Source organism: Microtus ochrogaster, unplaced genomic scaffold (genome assembly GCF_000317375.1).
Source record: "Microtus ochrogaster isolate Prairie Vole_2 unplaced genomic scaffold, MicOch1.0 UNK26, whole genome shotgun sequence".
Lineage (NCBI taxonomy): Eukaryota > Metazoa > Chordata > Mammalia > Rodentia > Cricetidae > Microtus > Microtus ochrogaster.
Genome location: NW_004949124.1, coordinates 1,680,279 through 1,696,228, shown reverse-complemented (window position 1 = coordinate 1,696,228; position 15,950 = coordinate 1,680,279). Strand labels below are relative to the sequence as shown.

The 15,950-nt window shown below is 45.7% G+C and overlaps 1 protein-coding gene across 1 annotated transcript in view; it reads right to left on the bottom strand.

Moving 5' to 3' along the window:
* The window catches only part of Xdh (xanthine dehydrogenase), a 63,713-nt gene that overhangs the window by 37,871 nt on the left and 9,892 nt on the right, over positions 1 to 15,950 (bottom strand). Inside the window, exons 3-9 of the mRNA XM_005367945.3 lie at positions 15,733 to 15,829; positions 14,774 to 14,879; positions 11,099 to 11,225; positions 10,092 to 10,153; positions 2,334 to 2,402; positions 1,954 to 2,040; positions 640 to 781 (exon numbers count right to left, since the gene is read on the bottom strand). Of these exons, the coding sequence (XP_005368002.1) occupies positions 640 to 781; positions 1,954 to 2,040; positions 2,334 to 2,402; positions 10,092 to 10,153; positions 11,099 to 11,225; positions 14,774 to 14,879; positions 15,733 to 15,829 (690 nt within the window). The remainder of the gene's footprint in view (positions 1 to 639; positions 782 to 1,953; positions 2,041 to 2,333; positions 2,403 to 10,091; positions 10,154 to 11,098; positions 11,226 to 14,773; positions 14,880 to 15,732; positions 15,830 to 15,950) is intronic.

Below are 15,950 nucleotides of genomic sequence, written 5' to 3'. Positions count from 1 at the left end.
AGGGCCAGCCCACTTTGAGGAGTCCACTCCCAAGACAGGACACTGACACAATGAGCTCCATCTTAGTAAGGATTTTTCTAGACTCACTCCCCTCACGGCTGGCACTGGCTGTAGCTAGGTCTTTACTTTGTGTGGTGTGTGTATAAAGGTGGGGGGAGTAGAGTAGATGGAAGGTCTTGAGAAATTATTTCCAATTGTGGAGCTCATGAGATCTCATTATAATCCAGAGCACTGCCTGACTCACAGAGAGGAGCATGTCCAAAGTCAAAACATCACCAAAGATCCTTCTAGACACTTCAAAATATGCTACCCTTGGTCCCTAGAACTCTAGTTATATAGACAAAGTATCTGAGGGCCACAACCATATGGACAACAAGAGCACCAACCTCCATGAATGCTACTGAGCCACAGCCTTCAAAATCACACCACAGAGAACCTTTCCTAGGATACACAGTAAGGGACGGAACCAGGCTTCCCTGACTCTAAAGCCAATGTTCTGGGAGCCCTTATGCCCTGAGTTCAGTGGGCTTCCAGTGAGCAGTCAGTGAATCAATGAATAGAGAGTAGGGGAACACTCAGCTAGGAACTAGAGAGGCAGAATGACCCCAGCAATGCTCAAAGGTCCCAGTGCAGCCTTACCTATCTCTGTGTTCCCCACCACCAGCTTGGCATCGGGGTGCTGAGCTTTGAGGTCGAGCAGTTCCCCCATGGTTGAAGCCTGGATCCAGGTCACACGCTCCCCTTCAAAACGCAGCTGCTTCTGGGGAGTGTCTTTCAGCCTCTGGAAGTATAGTTAGCTTACTGCACTGTCTCCTTCGTACCACCCTTCCCCCAAGGAACCGTATTAAATCTGCAGTGGGATCAGCCTGTTTACTGACTTGTCTAATAGCGAATTGAGAAGGGAGATTACATGCCGAGAGAAGGGGGGGAGAGATTACATGCAGTTTCTGTCGGCCCTATTCAGTACATCATAGCACTCTTGAGAAGAGCTCGGTGAAAGAGGCACTCTGAGCCTTGCAGCTACGACTGATAGAGCAACCTAAAGATAAGGTTATGGTACCTGCCAAAAGCCACCTGCTAGGAGCAGCCCACACCAGAAATCTCAGATTCCAGATTCCACACTGTCACCAGGAGGCACAGTGGACACGGAGTGGGAAGGGTTAAAGGTCAGGAAGACAGGCGTCCAAAGAGCAGAGTGCATGCGGAGGAGGCCTGAATCTAGCACATATGAATGACTCTTGGTGGGAAGAGATCCCAGGCATCAAACTGATGGTGTCTTCAAGGGTTCACAGTCCAGGGAAGGATAGGCCAGTAGCACTGATAATCTATCCTCTGACCTTTGAACCTTTGAACCTTCAGGAGCCTACATCTCCAAAGAAACACCGGAGAAGGCTTGAGTCTTTCCTTGTAATAAATATAAATGAAAATGAGAAAGTGAGCATGAGGACGTCTCTATGACAGAAACTCAATCCATGCTCATGTCCTTCTAGTGCAGCTCTGTTTTGCTTCCTTTAAAGAAGTATGCTGCTTTAGATGGAGAAATAGATGGCTTGATGGGTTCACACATGGAGATAGCCAGGAGGTCCACAAATTGACATAGAGTGGAAACAGATATAACAATATCATCAACAGATAGCATCAGTAACAGAGCCTGCTATTGATAAACAGTGCATTGCAGAGAACAGTGTCAATCTCGTGGGGCTCAAAGTTCATCAAGGAACACTGACATGGAATCTGTAACTGTATGACCCATGTAAGGAGAAGCAAAGGATGGGATGGGATGGGAACATGGGACAGAAGGCCTTTACCTCCTAGAAATGGCAGAATAAGGAAGGAGAACTAAGATAAAATCTAAGACAAAATGGTACAAAATTCTCAGCAGCCATGTAAACCAAGTAGAACCCAGGAGCTCACAGAACAGGTGTTTGACTAGAGGTCCCCAGCATCACTTACCAGCAACTCTGGGGGAAAGATGGGCTCTTGAGTGGGGTCTAAGGGCTTGAAATCCTCTGGTTTGAATAAAGATGTTGAGGGAGCAACCTGCAAGGAAAGAGAATAGCAAGTGTCAGATGCTCAGACGCATTGACCCGGCTCTTCTTCCAGGTGAGCTTGTTCCCAGAAGAGGCAGTCAGCTCCAGGAAGAAGGAACAAGAAGGCCTTGCCAGAGAACCCAGAAGTAATGAGTACCATGGCACCTTCAGCATCTGAGCGCCACGCCTCTCATTGTTTCTTCCAATGTCACTGCCAAGGATGTGGAAAGAGCACAGCAACTCCCCCAGACCTGAGACTGCCCCCACCCCCGCTAGGCTCCCAGAAGCAGAAGGCCCGGGTACCATTTGGTCTTTCATCTGGTTCATGCAGCAGTTCGGGTTGTTTCCACTTCCTCCACAGCACCCGCCATCCTGAGAAGATGACACATATTCGCATAAGAATATTTTCAGTTTCTCAGAACCTAAGGAAAGTCAGTTATCCTTCTTTACTCAAGCCCAGCTCTGGTAATCTCAGCCTGCATCAACGAGAGAAGCATGGCCTATCCCATCCATTCTGCCTCCGTTTGGAGGGCTGAGGTCCCTGCCACATGCTCACTTCACTAATGCGAATTGAGGAAGTCTTTGGAGCAACAGGGAAATTTTATTTTCAAGAAAATTTCTCCGCTAAACCTAGATTCTACTTTATGAGAACATATGTCTATACCCACTTTCCTTCTTCAGCATTGCTTCCTTAGGAAGTCCCTAAGGGAAAAAAATCTTACCACTTCTCATAGGACACAAGAGTCTCTACTTTGAGATCAAATGAGATCTGTGATGCTTGGCTGGGAGTCTCAGCAGCTGGGGTCTTTGTCAGACCCTGTTATGGATGTCATACATCAGTCCTGGTCTCTAAGATACGTGTCCAATGACCTCCACTACTTACTGTGTCATTATCCCAGAAAGTTAAACACTCCACTCCTCACTGTGACTGGGCTCTGGAGAAAGGGCATGGGTCGCCCATTGCTTAGGGGAAACTACTTCCTCAGACCTCTCAGGATGTCTGTGGCAGAGCACAGACAGAGATTGCTGTCTCCCTCAGCAGACTGAGGAAACTACATGGTGGGGTGTGTATTCACCTGACAGACCCAGCTGAAGAAACAAAGTTTCCAAAATCATGAAACTGATGTTAAGAGACAAATGCAGGGGAACTCGGTCTTTTAATGTAATGGGTCCTGAAGGAGCAAGCTAAGGGCAGGCAGCCCTTCTGTGTGTGAGTAAGGGGGGAATGACTTTCCATGCTAGCCTTTCCCCAAAGAGGAGCTTCAGCCCTCTACCTTTGTCCCCAAAAGGCCCAAGAATGCCATGGGGTTAAAGGCGTGGCTTTTGAGAACATGTAAGCACCTCCAAGAGAAACATTTGCTAGTTCATACCCTGTGAGTGTGCAGCTCCTTCTGCAGAGCATCTCAGGTATGCACACCAGACCCACTCCGGCTAGTCCACATACACAACTTCTCCCATCTTCCCCTTCTCTATGCTTAGATGGGAAGAGAGATCCCTTAAGGTCTCTCTCAGCTCTCTTCCTAGAGAAGGAGTGATGAAACTGCGTTCTCAGACTTTCTGGAAGCAAGAGGAATTTGCATAGAGCAAAGCATTGCCTTACTCACCTGGCTTCCTTGATGAAAGACATATGTTATACAAACCACTTTTCCCAGACAACCAATGTGCCAACATAATACCACTTAAATCACTTTCCATGATAACTCAATGGTATATTTATGCTATAAATTATTGTGGTGCATAATAATGAGTCACTCAAGGGCTACTGGAGTAAGGCTGCCCTTTTCCATCCACACCCTCCGGGGCTCTCTGATTTGAGAGGTAAGCAATAAGAGAATTGACTAAAATACTGGAACTTGAGAGAGAACAATCCTACCAACTTAGAATTCTGTACTCTCGGGGACTAGTATGTAAAATGTTAAATAAAAGAAAAGAACACAGTGACACACACACACATGAGTGATCTCAGTGCTTAGGACACAGAGGCAGGAGAATCACTACGAGTCGGAAAGGGGAGGTCCTAGGTACAACAGCCAAGTCAAAAAGACATAAAAAACCTTTACGTGGAAGTTGGTCATGGTCGTGCATGCTTTTAATTCCAATACTCTGAGGCAGAGGCAGAAAAATATCTGTGAGTTTAAGGCCAGCATGGTCTAAATAGTGAGTACCAAGATAACTAGGGCTCCATAAACAGATATTGTCTCAAACACCCACCCCCAAAAGAAACAAAATAAAGGAAGCCTTAATGTGTTGTAGATAACAGCAGGGCATCAAAAATTTCAAGCTATACTTTTAAGTGCTTTAAACTGAAGAGAATTAAACAGAGAAGTGCAAGGACAAATGTTTTAAGTAGAGATGGCAACACTATTCCATCGGAAATGAATACATCCTGCAGATTGGGAAATCAGTATGGACCTAACATCACATCACCTTCCCCTTGTGTGTGACTTTGAGAATTCAGAAGCTGAAATAACACGTGTGCAGAGGTAAGTCAGACATTTTCCTTGACAGGTACTAATTATAGACGTCATCATTAGCACATTACTTGTGCTAAAGAAGACATTTTTCCCATTTAACAAGCATTTATTCTTGCTTTATGGGGAACAACCTTTGTTGATGCCAATCTATTTAACATTTGTTGGAAACCTAGAGATCAAACCTCAGATTCAGACTCAGTGTCACCAAGATTGAAAAGTCAGGGCGAAGTCTGATTCAGAAGGGCCCTCCCAAGTCACGTCTGATTACTTTTGCTTGGTTCATACATCTCCAAGCACGCATAAATGCCTGTAATGAGAGAGGTTACATCCCCATCGTCTACCCCTTCAACAACAGGCAGAACCAAAGCTATGAGATAAAGACCAAGAGAAGTCGTTGAAGCTGAGGCTGTAATGTCAGGGTCGTCCTGAAGGCTGAAGGTCCCGTGGATATATCATTCCATCTGTTGGCAGTGTTCACCTCCTGCAGCTTCAGGTGCTAAGGGCAAGAGACGACACATGACCCTGCTTTTCAGGAAGCGGCCACGATGGAGATGATCTGGAGATTTTCCTAAGTCCCCTTCATTATCCTCTAGATGTTTATTGTTCCCCAGCCGTCTTTCTTTTGGTCTGACTTAGCAATCTGTATCGTCTTGTTCCTCAGACAGGCCGGATCAAAGCACACTGCTTGCACTGAATTTCTTTTTAAGAACTAGGTTTTGTTTTGTTGATTTATCTCTATGGATTTCCTGGTTTCAGTTTCATCAATTTTCTGCTCTAAATATTGTTTCTTTTCTTCTGCCTCTTGTGGATTTAATTTGCCCTTTTCTCATTTTCCTAAGGTGGAAGCCACATATTGATTTTTAGATCTTTTTGTTTTCTCTCTCTCCTAGATTTACATCCCCTGCTCTAAATTTCCCTCCAAGCAATTTGACAAAATATCTTTTCAATTTCATTCAGTTCGAAACAATTTTAAATTTATTTTGGGATTTCTTCTTTGCCCCATCTGCTATTTGGACGCATGTTGTTTAATCTCACAGAAAGCATTTTTGGAATTTCCCTGCTATCTTTCTGGTTTTGGTTTCTAGTTTAATCTTACTCTAGTCCCCAAACAGACATTGTGGAATTGCTATTATTTTTTATTTGTTTTATAGTCCAGAATGTGATCCATCTTGCGTTCATGAGAGTATGAAAAAAAGTCTTGTTCTGTCATTTCTGGTTGTGGTGACATAGAGACTTTTGTCACATGCAGTTCATTGATAGTGCTGTTGAATTCACCTATGTCTTTTCTGGTTTTTAATCTATCTGCAGGATATGGCCATTTTTGATAGAATGGTGATGAAATACCCATTTAAAAGATTAGAATAAATTTCCATTTTATTTAATTTATTGTAAAATTTATCTTGGAATTTCTTCTTACTGTGTTCCACTCCTAGTTGCATACAAGTTAAGGGTCTCTGTGTCTTTCTAATGTGACTGTTGGACCGATGAACTCACAGCAGAAGTGGCTGGATACCTGGACATGACCAGTGTTGTTTTGTTGATTTATCTCTATGGATTTCCTGGTTTCAGTTTCATCAATTTTCTGCTCTAAATATTGTTCAACATCTAAAGATTGTATCAACATCTAGTGACTGGACCCACCAACACCCCATCCTGATGAGAGGGGGCTCATGAAGCCCACCCTTTCCTGGGGAATTGTAGGCCGCTAATGATGGTTGTAGTATAGGGAGTCATAGTTCTTGGTGGTGTCGCCGCTGGTAAGTTTTATTTGCTTAATAAACCCTGACCCATGCTTTAAAAAAGGATTTATATGTCTTCTTAAAGCATCTGTCCTTTATATTGATCCACTAATGAGTGGCCGGGAATCATTACGTAGCCTGGAATCACTGGCTTCAAATTCGGAATCATGCCCCTGCCTCTGCCTCCTAAGCACTGAGATTACAAACGTGAGCTGCTGTGCCTTTCTCCTCCGCTTTAGTTTTGAAGAACAGTTTCACAAAGCACAGAATTTTAACTCAGTGGGATTTTTTACCCTCAGCGCTGTTAGTATACCCCTCAATTCTCTTCTTGCTTACGTGGTTCCTTACGAGGTGAACATGATCCTTAGCTTGTGTGCTTCTACAGATCAGGTGTAGCTCTGGATCCTACGAAGGACAGTTTTTTTAATTTTTATTTTGGGAAGCTTGTCTTTAATATATCTTGGAGTGAATGTTGTGGGAGAGGGTTGTTGTTAGTTTGGTTTGGTTCTTGTCTTATTTAGTTCTTTTTTTGGTGGTTTTTATATATTGTTTTTGTTGTTGTTTGACATTGATCTCAGTGTTCTCTGAGATGCCTGGTTCTGTGGTTTGGAGTCTAACATTCATTTGGGGAAATGCTCACTCATTCATAATTGCTGAACTATTTTGCTTTCTCCTTCTGGCATCCCCTTACATGCATGCTACACTCCCATGGTTCCATGGTGCTTGGTCTTCTGGGTTTTTATTTCCCTGTTCAGGTCTTCTCTTTGCTCATTGGCTCTGGAAGCTTGAATTTTCATATCCTCGGTCTCAGAAATGTTTTCTTGAGCCACATCCAGTTCACAAAGGAGCCCACTAAGTGTATTCTTCATTCCGTTACTGTGACTTTGACTCTAGTATTTTCTTATAATTTCCTTATGGAATTCCTATCACTCTGATTACATTATCCGTCCTTTATTACGTGTCTATTTTTACATTAAAACCTTTAGCATAGTAATTATATTATTTTTAAAACTCATGATTTCATCTTTCTGACATCTTTTTTTATGTCAATTCTAATTCTGCTCTATGTTTAGTCTCTTGAAACTGTGTTTGCCTCTGTGTAGGTCATGTGATTTTTTCTTAAGTGAAAAGCAGATAGTTGTACTGAAATCAGAGGACCTCTATCAATATGCCTTCAGTGATGTGTTGGTGTCAAGGAGAAATACTTTATGGCCCTAGGCTTAATGAGTCTTCCCCTACACTGTGAATTCCACAAGAGTCTTTCTGGAGTCTATGCCTCCCTTAGATGGGTCAAGATGGCTGAGGTTAAGAATTTATCTTCTTCCCAGTAGGGTAGGCTCCAATGTGGCATGCCCTGAAAAGGAGAGGCTCTGGTACAATAGCTTTATGTGTTTCTTCTTTTCAATAATTTTTGAGACTATAATATAATTACATTTCCCCTTCCCGCTCATGTGTTTCTTCTTGCGCCTGTGATTGTCTGCACCGTCCCGTCTGTCTTCAGCTTGAGGCGCAGCAGCTGGTCCTTGAACTTCCCTTCCCCCAGAGGACCAGAGAGGGGCTCTTCATTACCCTTCCACGGTCTGGCTTTGCTGTGGCACTTAGCATGGCGTGGAACCTTCTAAGTTCCTCACACACCAGAGTGGGCAACAGACACCCCACTTCTGCCTGTTCTAACTGCTTGTCCATTCCCTTCCTCTCTGCTCGATGGGACGCAATCATTCTTGATGCCAACCATGTGCCCAGCTCTGCCAGACTCTGCTCATGTGCGCTATGTGGGGGCAAATAGGAAATCCAAGCTCCGTGCAGCCATGCACAAAAGTAAACAGGCTATGGTAAGAATCCTGGGGGCCTCCGCGCAGGAACTTGAAGGCACTTCTGCACGCTTGCTGTGTGCCAGACTTTCGGGCTGCTTAGAGCTCTCATCTTAATGCAGAAAAAACTGGGTCAAGAGGGACAGAGTACTGCTCCACGGTGGAGCCATGCACCATCTCAACCGGATGAGCCCTGCGGAAGAGTATCGTTGTTGACATCCTTCTCTTTCGAAGCTCTCTCAGGGCTCTTTAGATTGCACATCTTTGAGCGGGATCCTCAGATGGGCATGCAGACACAAGCTGAACAATTCTTGTTTCTCAGAGAAGCCTGAGCGATTAATGAAGACCATATGGCAGGTAAGGGAAGGCCCTGTCACTTAAAGCGCCTCTTGTGGATGGCCTAAGTTATACGAGGAATTGTCCTAAAAGCTCTGCAAGAGGTACTTGATTTTTTTTTTTTCAAACTCTGGTCATTTATTGCCTCTTTTCAAAGACTTATTTTCGGCTAGCCTCAGGAGCAGTAGAAGCTGTCAGCAAGGACACATCTCTCAGCACTGATTCCTGGTGTTTTTCTTTAGCTTCCTTCATTCGCTTGACCAAAAGTTTAGCATATTCTGCAGCCTCCTTGTTTTGCTTACTGCCTTATCTCTTCAGTACAATATATCAGCATTGCAACGTAGGACACATGAAATGGCAAGATGCTGAATCTTGGCTATTTTGGTTCTGGGCTTGCTTTCTTTGTTTGAAGGCTTTCTGACAACATATTGGTGGGCTTCTTTTTTAGAGAGACTGAAACACTTTCAGACTCCGCTAAACTTTTTGGGCCCCAATTACCAAATCATAGTAGCATCTCTCAGTCCAGAGATATCCTTCTCTCCTCTTTTTGTCTTCAGTAACCAGGTTGAAACTGCTGAGTTTGGCATCCACAGTGCATCCCTGAACCGACTTGCACTTCCTCCCTCCAGTTCTCCTTGGTCTACAACGAGAACGCCCCTTCCTCAACAGTAAGTGTACCTTGGCATGAGTCAAGACTCATCGCTTGCTAGGAGAGCCTTCTTTGTCATTCCCACCATTGAGTCTGACTGCAAAACCCTTCCATTTTTCACCAGGAGCCTTGGCAGCAACAAGAAGTACTTACTTTTTATAAATACTACATGGTAGGCATTATAATTCCAGTCTCTGAATCTAACATTCCCATTATTGCTACCTAGCTCAACCTCCATGCTCAGTTTTTGCTCAGTTTCCTGGATATGGTGAGGCATTGGCTGTCTTTACGAGGCTCTGTTTCCACCTCCACTCAACTTTCTTGTGTTATGCAAACCCAAGACTTTCTCCCAATGTGCCCACCCTAAAGGTGAGCGAGAAGCTCGGGGTGTTTCATGTCTCCTGGACCCATGATCAAACAGTGACGAGAAGGTTTGGGTGAAGTCGGGATTCTTTTAACGCAGAGTCAGGCAAAAACTTAGGTGGGTGTGCCAAGAGCAGAGGTGCCAACATTCTGTCCTCACCATATGGGCAGGTATGTGTCTGTGCTTACACAACCAGTGACCACACACTTAGCTATGGTTTCAGACAAGAGGTTTATGAACTCCGCAGGGGGTTCACGAACTGTCTGGAGATCTAATTATCAGCTTCACGAGGCCAGCAGAGTGCCAACTGTGACAGCAGCTAAGAAAGGGAAGGAGGAGGGGGCCAAGCTGAGCCAGGCAGGGATGCTTTTAAATACCACATTTGGCACCTGTGCAGGCAGAGCCTGCCAGTCTCCAGGGAAAGTGGCCAAGCCTCGAGGCATTATGGGAAGGTAGCACTTGGGCAGTGTGTACCTTCCCAAGAATCTGAGTTACACGCCTTCCCAGCAGGAAATCCCACACTATGAATAAGACAGCAGCATCTAAACAAACGCCCTAGCACATGTCTCAGCTGGAGGACTCACTCACTGACTTGCCTCATCCTCCTTCCCTATAGACCTGAAGTCCTTGGCATCCTTCCCAATTGGGCTCTCTGCGAGTTCCTGCTTTAGGGCAGGGTCCCACTTACCCTGGCGAAGGTCCGGAATCCCTGGAGGATGGGTCTGTAGCCTGTACAGCGGCAGAGGTTTCCTGCAGGCCAAGGGGAAAGTTGAAGTGTCATTGCTCTCTCCAAGTGGTGAGGGGCGTGACCTTTGGACACTCTATATCTCCTGCCTAGAAAGTCCTGTTCCTCAAAACACCTACTCAGAATGCCCAGACCAAGTACACACTGGCCTTCCCAGGGTGTCTGCTCACCTTCTCAGCGTGTCTCCCAAACTATATCACCAATAGGCTTCCACTTTAGAATGGAAATCCCTGAAGGAAGGACTCCCATCTTTTATCCTGTGCCCCTTACACTCCAGATAGTGTGTAACAGGACTCAAATAAAGTTTGAACAGATGATTGACTGGGGTGCTGAATGAATGGGGAACCTTCTGGGCTCAGTTCTCTAGAGAGATTTGATTCACTCACAAGAGACCAAACAGGAAGGCAACAACTACTGTGACTTTTTCTTCTTCCTGTCAATCACCCTGAGAAAGAGCAAGTGAACAAACTGCGTTTTATGAGTATCTAGGCCAGTTGTTCTCAACCTGTGGGTCACGACCCCTTCGGTAAGCCTCTGTCTCCAAAAATATTTATATTACAGTTCCTAACAGTAACAAAATTACAGTTACAAAGTAACAATGAAAATAATTTTTTGGTTGGGGTCAGTACAACATGAGGAACGGTAGGAAAGGGTTGCGGCATTAGGGAGGCTGAGAAGCACTGATCTAGTCTGTTTCCCAAATGTCAATAGTCCTCCATGATAGCTGTCCTGGGACATGGCTGCCCCATGAAGGATAGGATGCAGACATCCCAGGAAGCAAGAACCAACATGGATAACCAGGAGAAGATCTTGGCTACCATGTTTTGTCAGCCAGAGCTTTCCAAAGAGCAACACCTGGCATTTCCTGCCCATTCTTGACTGTCACCATGTTGACGTGTTCAGGACCCATGTCCCATCCCACTCCCAGGGCTGTGCCTGAAGGTTCACACCTTGGAAGGCATTCTCGATCTCCTCAATGGTGGGCTCAGGCTGGTTTCGGAGCAGTGTGTACATGCTCATGACAATACCAGGGGTGCAGAACCCACACTGGGAACCATGGCTTTTGGCGATTCTTTCCTTAAAAAGAAAAAAAAAGACAGATTAAAAAAAAAGACAGATGCCTCATGGTTGTGTTATCAGGAACCCCTCACTGCAGCTCCATTGCAATTCACCTAAAGCTGTGGGGGTCACCATCAGGTTGCCAAACCCCTCTGAGGTACAGGTTCCCCATCCCATGACTTACAGCCAAGGATTTAAAACCATGGCACATAGAAAACTCTTTCCATCCTTTTCTTTATTCTCCCCTTTCTTTCTGTTGTTTACTGGTGACTGACCCTAGAACTTTGAGCGTGTTAGGCTGGGTCTCCCATCACAGAACACTGTCAACAGCCCTTTTTCTACTGTTTGTCTGTAGTAGTGTCTCACTGTGGAGTATAGGCAGGCCTTGAACTTGAGGTCCTCCTGCCACAGCCTCCCAAACAGCTGGACTACGGGCACAAGGACTACCTCAAACTCCTGGCATGTACTTGGCATTCTGTAGGCATCAATCAATGTTGGCTATTAGTGGACACGTCCCTTCAGGGAGCAGGGGCTGTTCTCACTCAGGGGACTTAGGAATTTACCCAGGTTCACGCATCTTTAATAGAAGCACTGTGCTGTATTATTTTGGCTACACGAGCCTGCTGTGAAATTCAAGCACCACTCCTGAGGGACCAGAGTGTGTCCTCCCACCAGTACATTTCTGGGTTGTTGAGTGAAGGCACCCTCTGGGCACAGTAAGAACGTGAGAGTTGGAACATGAGCTAAACTGAGTTTACTCTCTGCACGGGAATCATAAAATTCCCACCCAAAACTGGTATGTTTTGACTACAAAGTCCCTTTCCTCATCTGCATGACTTTCTCCTTTTTCTGCCTCTTGAGAATCTCTCTTGGTACTCAAGTAAAACTCACAGAAACTATAACACCTATATCTACAGTCTACTCATTAATTTTGTGAACCCAGACTATAAACCTAGCCTGCACTAGGCATGGAAAAGTCCTATAAACAGAGAAGAAAGGGTACACGAAGCCCATTCTGTAACAGGGTAATACTGATAAAAAAAAAATGGAGCAAGAAAAATGCCGTGTGGTATAGAGAATTTGTACAAGATGACGTGGTCCAGAGAGACTGGTATCTACTGAGCCTGGTCAGAAAAGGCCTCTCTAGAAAGTATCTTGAGTCTGGCTTCAGTATCACAGTCTGGATCAGGGAAAAAGAACAGTCAGCAAGAAGGCCCCACACAGAATGAGCGTGGAGTGCCAGAAATGCTGAGAGAATATGGGTGGAACCTGCTGGTGATAAGCACCTTGGCTGGGAAAGCAGCTCCTCCCAGGCCAGGGCAGGATACGGAACTCTCTCTCTGTGTGATGGGAAGCCTTGGGAGATTTCAGTGAGCAGTGATGTGATTCATGGCTTGACAAAAAAATTACGCTGGGCCACTGGATGGAGACTGCATTCTCAAAGCAAGCACGGAGACAGAGCATTGGGATATGGTACAGCCAACCAAACAGATGATGGCGTGGGCCGAGTTTTGCTCAGCAAGAGTAAAAACAGATGGGGGAAATGTCATCTATGGCTTGGGCTGGAGAATGGACCACACTTCTAGATGGATGGGGTGTAGTATATGAGAGAATCAAAGTTTACTCCTAGATCCTTATCTTGAAAAATAGCGTGGATTGTTTTGCCATTGGCTCGGGTAGAGCAATACCCAAGAAGGAAGACATTATGGGCAAAATAGATTCCTGATAAAGTTGAGATCAGACATTTACACAGTGTTGTCAAATAGGCAATTGGAACTGAGTCTAACTTCCTGAGGAGCTGTCAAAGCTGAAAGTCAAATGTGTGCACCGCCTGCGGAGAAGGGCAGGATTGAGGCCTCAGCCTAGATACTGTAGCAGTCTATGGCTGAGCCAAGGAGTCATGTGATACCAATGGAAGCCGGGAGGAAACATGGGAAAGTCAGAAACCAAGAAAAACAAACAGACCAGGAGTAGAATCTGGCCTTGTCGTTTTTATAGATATTAAAAAAGAACACCAAGAACAGGACTTTGTGCTGCTGCAAGGGAGGGCACAAAAACCTGTATTGAAATTACTCGTTTTTATTCAGCTACAAAGACTATGACAGGCCCAAATTAAGCTCACACTTCCTGCAGGTTGGGCAGGTTTAAGGGGTGTCCCCTTTTCCTGCCCAAGAAACAGCCTCGCCCTGCTCTGACCTCACACTGGATTAGAGGCTCCTCCTGTGGAACAGAACCTGTTTGCTCATCTGGAGGCCCCTGAGCCTGATGTCATGGAGGGAGACCAAGGAAGATGTGACCCTCCCAAAGGAGAGGACTAAGGTGTGGGTTTAACACTGGAACAATCTCTGGTTGCAATTTTCCAAAGAACTCCGGCCTTAGTTACCCCAGTGGGGGGAAAATAATCTGCCCACTGTTCTCTGATCCCACCTGCTTCTACTTGACCTAAGAGCATCCAAATTCTCCCTTCAAACCCCCAGATTTGTACAGAGATCCCTCACTGTCCCTGCCTTCAAACTATTGCCAAGTGGTCTAGCTCCGCAAAGGAGGAAACCCCAGTCTGGCATTTCTAAGTTTGTATACCCAGCTTTAAAATTGCTGTAGTTGTAGTTAACCTTGAACTTCTGATTCTCCTGCTGCTTTCCAAGTGCTGGGATTACAAGTGAGTCTTGTGCCAAACCCAATTTATATGACGCTGGGGAGCCAATCCAGAGCTCCGGGCATAGCAGGCAAGTACTCTGTCACCTGAGTCGCATGCCCAGCCCTCTTTCTTATCTTATCCTTTGTTCTCAAGAGAGTGAAGACCTGGCAGTCCATAGCTGGTGGTTAATACTGATTAATAACTTGATAGGACCTATAATCAAATAGGAAATGAGCCTCCGGGTTTATCCTGGGAGGGATCATCTAGATTAGGTTTGCCTCTGATCAAGGCTGAGGGAGCTTCTCTAGATCAGGTTGAGGTAGGGAAATGGCAGAATCTAGGACTAAATAGAAGGGGAAGCTGGCTGGACATGAGCCTCCCATTGCTCTCTGCTTCCTATCTATGATGCACCATGCCCAGTGCCTCAAGCCCCTACCACCATGACTCCCCTACTACAGTAGTGAGAACCCCCAATAAGTTCTTCCTTCTTCATGTTGTTTCTATTGGGCATTTTTACACCAGCAATGTGTAAAGTTTGTAAATTCAACATTGTATTGTCCAAGAGTGGGAGGTGAGTGGTGCAACTGGAATTAGCACCCAACCCTAGGGGGTACCTGGGCTTATTATCTGGAATCCAGGAGACTGTGGTTGTCAAACCATATTCAAGGGCAAGGTGTCCTTCCCTGCCTTTCCGGGTCTGGCGCAAGGATGCTTCTGGATTTTCAGCTGATTTTGTTGTTCCCTTGTGTCATGCAATGTTATATCATCCCGACCCTGGTGGTGAGGAGCCTCGGGTTTGGAGGGAGCCCAAGATCAACCTCCTTTGCTCAAGCAGTGAAGTTTGTGCCAACAACCCAGAGCAAAGCTGCAGACTTGGCCGAGGCCTCCCTGTGAGATGTTCTGGCTTCACGTTCACCACCACACTCACCTGTACAGGATGCAGCTTCTGGGTGTTTCCTATGCCTTCCACGGTTGTCACAGCAACATGATGCAAGGAGCAGATGGGGGCCAAGCAGGCATTGACAGAAAAGTGACTAGAATCACAGATTAAGGTCATGTCATTGCGACTGAGGTCATCAGAGCAGCGCAGGCCATGATCAGACCTGGAGACATTCTGTGTCTCTCTGCTCTATGCTGTGTTATTGTGTCTGCTATTGTCACCATTGCCTCTCCATCTAAGACCCTAAGACAGGAACAAAAGGGGCTCTATTCCGGCTGAGACTGAGCCTCACTGTCTCACGAAAACAGCCAACATGGGTTTCTAATGCCATCAATATGCCAGCTTTTTGCTGGGGGCTGAGGGAGTAGGGGTGAATGGGATGAAATCCCGAGCCTGCAACAGCTTGCAGACAGCGTGGGAGAACAGAAGTGGGTATGAAGATGCAGTGTAAACGCCTGACAGCAAATGGTTCAGGGGACTGTGCGGAGCTCACTAAGAAACCTGTATCGGTACAGAGGATCTAATTCAACCTTGGGGAATCAAGGAGCACTTTGTAGAGGAGATGCTGTTTGGGCCCAGTATTTCCAGGTAGAAAGTCCTGGATGAGAGGACATGCAGTGCAGGAAACAGTTTATAGCAAGATCAGGAAGCAAGTAGACCTAGGCCATGAGTTCTTCATATCATTTTTGAGCAGTCTTAGGTCCTTGGTGGCAAAGGAAACTGGGGAGGAAATCAGGGACAGACTATAAAAGGTCAGAAAAAAATTTTATAGGATGGCATATTAGCCTGGATTGCAGAATGGTCATTGTTTGGTCCCTCTTCATCAGCCAGGGAAGATACCCCATAAGACATCATTCAGTACTCCTTGTTATGATTGGAGTAGACTCACCCACTCACTCACTATATCCGACCCTCCCATGAACCACTAGGCAGCAGGCAAAGGATACAGGATCTTGTTCTGAAGACGGTCATACTTAGAGATCATCACTGTGCACGCCCCGCAGCCCCCTTCTCCACAGCCAAGCTTGGTCCCGCACAGCCCCACTGAGCAGCCGTTTGTTAAGGATGCAAATTCTGAGAAAGGACTCCACAGATGGATGGGAATGCCGGGCAGAGCCTCACAGGCAGAATCCAGAGAATGGACTCCACAGATGGACGGGAATGC